We start from the raw sequence: 3770 nt of genomic DNA, 5'->3' as shown, positions 1-3770 counted from the left end.
TGTACCATCACAACCTTTAGAGTTGAAACCATGTAAACGAACCCTACCACACTAGCCTTTAATACCGTATGGGCTGCAATAACTAGCTAATGGTACGTGCTTTGGTTTTCAAGGGGCCATAACACCGACCCAATTTGACCCTAATAATTAGAAGGTTTTTACACATATCCGAAATATAATAAGCTAAAAGACTAAGATTAAAGATCAAAACATCAATAAAAAAATATTCTATATGTTATCGATACATCTTACTATAAGTTAAAACAAAACAAAACAAAACGTACAGCAATGAAGAAGTAAACAAAAATGAAAACATTATGAGCAATCAACATGTTACAATTAGAACTCCTAGGTTGAATAATCAGCCTAGCTCTTCAAGCACAAAAATCTCTAAGAAGATACTAGCTACAACATTTAAATCTTGTGGATGGAGAGATCTGAAAGTCTTCACAATTCCACTTTCCCTACAGGGTTGATGTGGGGGAAACAACATCTATTGAGTGAGGTGCATGAAAGTTGATCCAGTATGTGGTTGAAGATAATGAATCTTCAGATCCAGGCGACGCTAACCGGAACCCTTCTGCGGGACAACCTAGATCCACTGCTGATTGGCAGAAGAAGTTGGATTTTGAGCTGAATTCACCATGGTCTCCGATCAAAGCTTCTTCATCCCCAAATGAAGGAGAAGAGAACTCCACGCCTTTGAAATACAAATCTTTGAAAAAGTTAAGACATCCTAATCCTCATCGCTATCACAGGAAGGACCCCTCCAAGAAAGCCTAATAAGCCGCCGCCTCGAAGGCTTCAGTTGAAAGATGTCCGCAATCGCTGATCGATGCATGTTTTGCAAACTTTGCAGGACAAGTAACAACCTGTTTCAACCAAAAGTACCATATTCAGTATTTATAACAAAGAGAACAAAACAGGAAATGGATGTGTGAGAGAGTTTGTTTGTTCCCCAATTGCTGCCTTTTCTTCATCACTGCAGTCAATCATGATTAAATTGCAAGTAACCATCCTAGAGCTTGAATTCAGGATGAGGATATCTTGATTTTAACAAGTCTACAACAACCACCATACCTCTATCCTAGTGGATAGAGAGGTGAAACCGTATCAAATTAATTAAATTATTTAGAACTAGAAGTTGTGTGTCTCTTATTTGTTTCACATAAAAACCCTTATTATCAAGTATTTGTCCTAACATCCTCTTGTTGGGATGTTTTAGCACCCGAAGAAGACGTACCCTTGACCTTGTAGTAGCGGTCACTCACCTGCATGTAATTAATATCAAATATGATTGCAAAAAAGTAGTAGTTTCTACATGTCATAGCACTATAATAATAAAAGTACTCAAATACTACAAGCTGCAGATGCTAAAATAGATGGTAAAAGTAACGGTGACAGAAGAACCAAAGATACAGCTTAGGATAAGAGTTACCAACCTTCTTAATGTATCCTTTCAACTCAAGTGCTTTGAGCGCTGCATTAAATGATTTTTTAAAGATACTTTGTAACTCATACTTTGACTGCAACAAGTGTAAACGTCAATAAACTAAAAAATGATCACCCTCTGCACAAACCAATGGAAACATATACAAAATAAAAGAATATATATTCTGACCTTAAGAAAGTTCATCATCGTATCGAGATCAGTTCCATTGGGATCTTCAATGTATTTGAGATACTCGTAAATCATTGTCTTGTACTTGTACCTGGTCAAAGAGCATTAAAGATGGAAATAGATAATTATCAATCAACTAAAACAATATTATGTCATAGAGATCCATAAATTCATAACAGTATATTTAATCATATTAACTAATAATTAGCTAGTGCAACTAACACAAACATACAATTAAAGCAGTTCAAAAGGAACATACTTTGGGACTATTCTCTTATCCGGCGGGCGAGAAGTACTAGCTTTCCTTCTGCCGCCAGACACACAACCACCTCCATTCAGATTTCGCCATTTGTCCTGCACACAGAATGATAACAAAATTAAACCATACCATGTGAAAACACACGTATAACAAATGCTCTAATACATGATATGTGTATATGCATTACAAAATCTATATATTGAGAAATTTATAAAAGATGTATCTTGCAATTCGGCAAATTAGTACTGAAGATATCACACAACCAAATCTTTGAAAATTAGTACATCGTATGTTTGTATAAAACAGCTTAGAAAACTTTACATGTTGAGAAGATATAAGCTGGCCATACAAAATTTGTAGATTAAGAAGTTCAAAGAAGCGTAACTTGCAATTGGGTAATTACTAAATCTTAAGCCCTCTTAAGACAGAGCTCATATAAGTAATAACTCAAAAATTAATTGTTTGCACGTAGATGTATGTAGATCCAGATCTGTTTTTATCGGTATCATGAAATCAATATAGGTTTCAGAAAAGGAATAATCACAATTTGAAACTCTTTCCTGCACAATCCTTATCAACATTTATCACGAGTAACAAATTTGATCACATAAAAAGAAACAAGCAGGATCAGATTCACGATCGATGATATACAAGGGCTTGCAAGTAACAAAAACAAAAAGAAAAACCTTGAGATCGATATTCGTTCGATTAGCCAGTATAGAAGCAAATCGTGGATCTTTAAGAATATCTTTCCAGTTTCCTGCTTTATATTCTTTAACACCAGCTTTCAAGGCTTCTTCTTCCTTAGATGTCCACCACTTCTTCGGTGCCATCAATCCCTAGGGTTTTCTCTTTCGTCTGATAGTCACCACGTATAAAATCGGGGTTTTGTTTTTTGTCGTGGAATACCCTTATTTAATACCTCACTAGAGGGCTACAAGTCATTCCACCATGGGTCAATAAGACCATCCTATGAAGAATAAATGTGCATGTTAACATTCAAAATACAACAAAATATAACGAACATATAGATTTGACCATACCTATGAAGAATCAACATGTTATCATCCGATCCACATACACCGAAGAGAGATCGGTGTATACAGTGAGCGGATTGACGGCTAACACACAAATAAAAAAAAAATGATCAGAACACGTTCAACCCAGAAAATACACAGATCAATGCCTTTTAAAAACAATCAATGTATTAACAAGCAACTTACAAAAACAGCGAATCAGATCTCTCGATCATCTTGCCCTGAGGTTACTGTATTAGAGCAGGGGGCGGCATCCGTATAAGTAGCTGACAACGCTGGATAAACCCTAATCTGAATTTTTATTCTAAATTAAAAAAACAAAATAAATGAAACAAGAAAAAATAATATAACGATCGTATTCTCAATTAAAAAACAAAATAAATTAACAAAACAAATAAACAATATAAAGATCATCAATTTTAATTCTAAAATAAAAAAGAATTGTGAACGTTACAGTTGTAAGATATAGGAAATTAATGGAAGTACCTAGACTTATGTAACACGTATGCGGATGTAGGTTAAAAACCTATTACAATTTACCATATTATAAAGTAACTAATTCGAAATTGTGTATGTCCAATAAATCTTAAAAGTAACAATAGTCCCTCGACCAAAGAAAAGACACATTAGTTTTCAAATGAAGAAATTTATTTTATATTTGAATTTTGTGAACATTACATTTGTAACATCCATTATCAGTTGATGTATTTTCATATACGCCTATCTTGGTTGAAATCACTGATAAGGTGGACGTCGGCCAATTCTAGTTAAAAAGGAAATGAAACTAAACATAATATATATAATATATTTTTTTTTGAACGGCAAACAAATCAATACCGAGCACTCTCGGGGC

General features: G+C 34.3%; 1 protein-coding gene across 1 annotated transcript; it reads right to left on the bottom strand.

Annotated features, from left to right (window-relative positions):
• Positions 1-254: 254 nt before the first annotated feature.
• On the bottom strand, positions 255-2861 carry LOC110881308 (single myb histone 3). The gene is made up of 4 exons (XM_035979236.1): positions 2567-2861; positions 1881-1975; positions 1622-1712; positions 255-1526 (listed from the first exon to the last, which is right to left on the bottom strand). The coding sequence occupies exons 1-4, from the start codon at positions 2711-2713 to the stop codon at positions 1374-1376; spliced, it is 486 nt and encodes a 161-aa protein (XP_035835129.1). The 5' UTR covers positions 2714-2861; the 3' UTR covers positions 255-1373.
• Positions 2862-3770: the final 909 nt, after the last annotated feature.

This window comes from Helianthus annuus, chromosome 11, assembly GCF_002127325.2.
Source record: "Helianthus annuus cultivar XRQ/B chromosome 11, HanXRQr2.0-SUNRISE, whole genome shotgun sequence".
In the NCBI taxonomy this organism is placed as follows: Eukaryota; Viridiplantae; Streptophyta; class Magnoliopsida; order Asterales; family Asteraceae; genus Helianthus; species Helianthus annuus.
The sequence above is the reverse complement of the archived record's forward strand: the minus strand, read 5'-3'. Positions and strand labels throughout refer to the sequence as shown.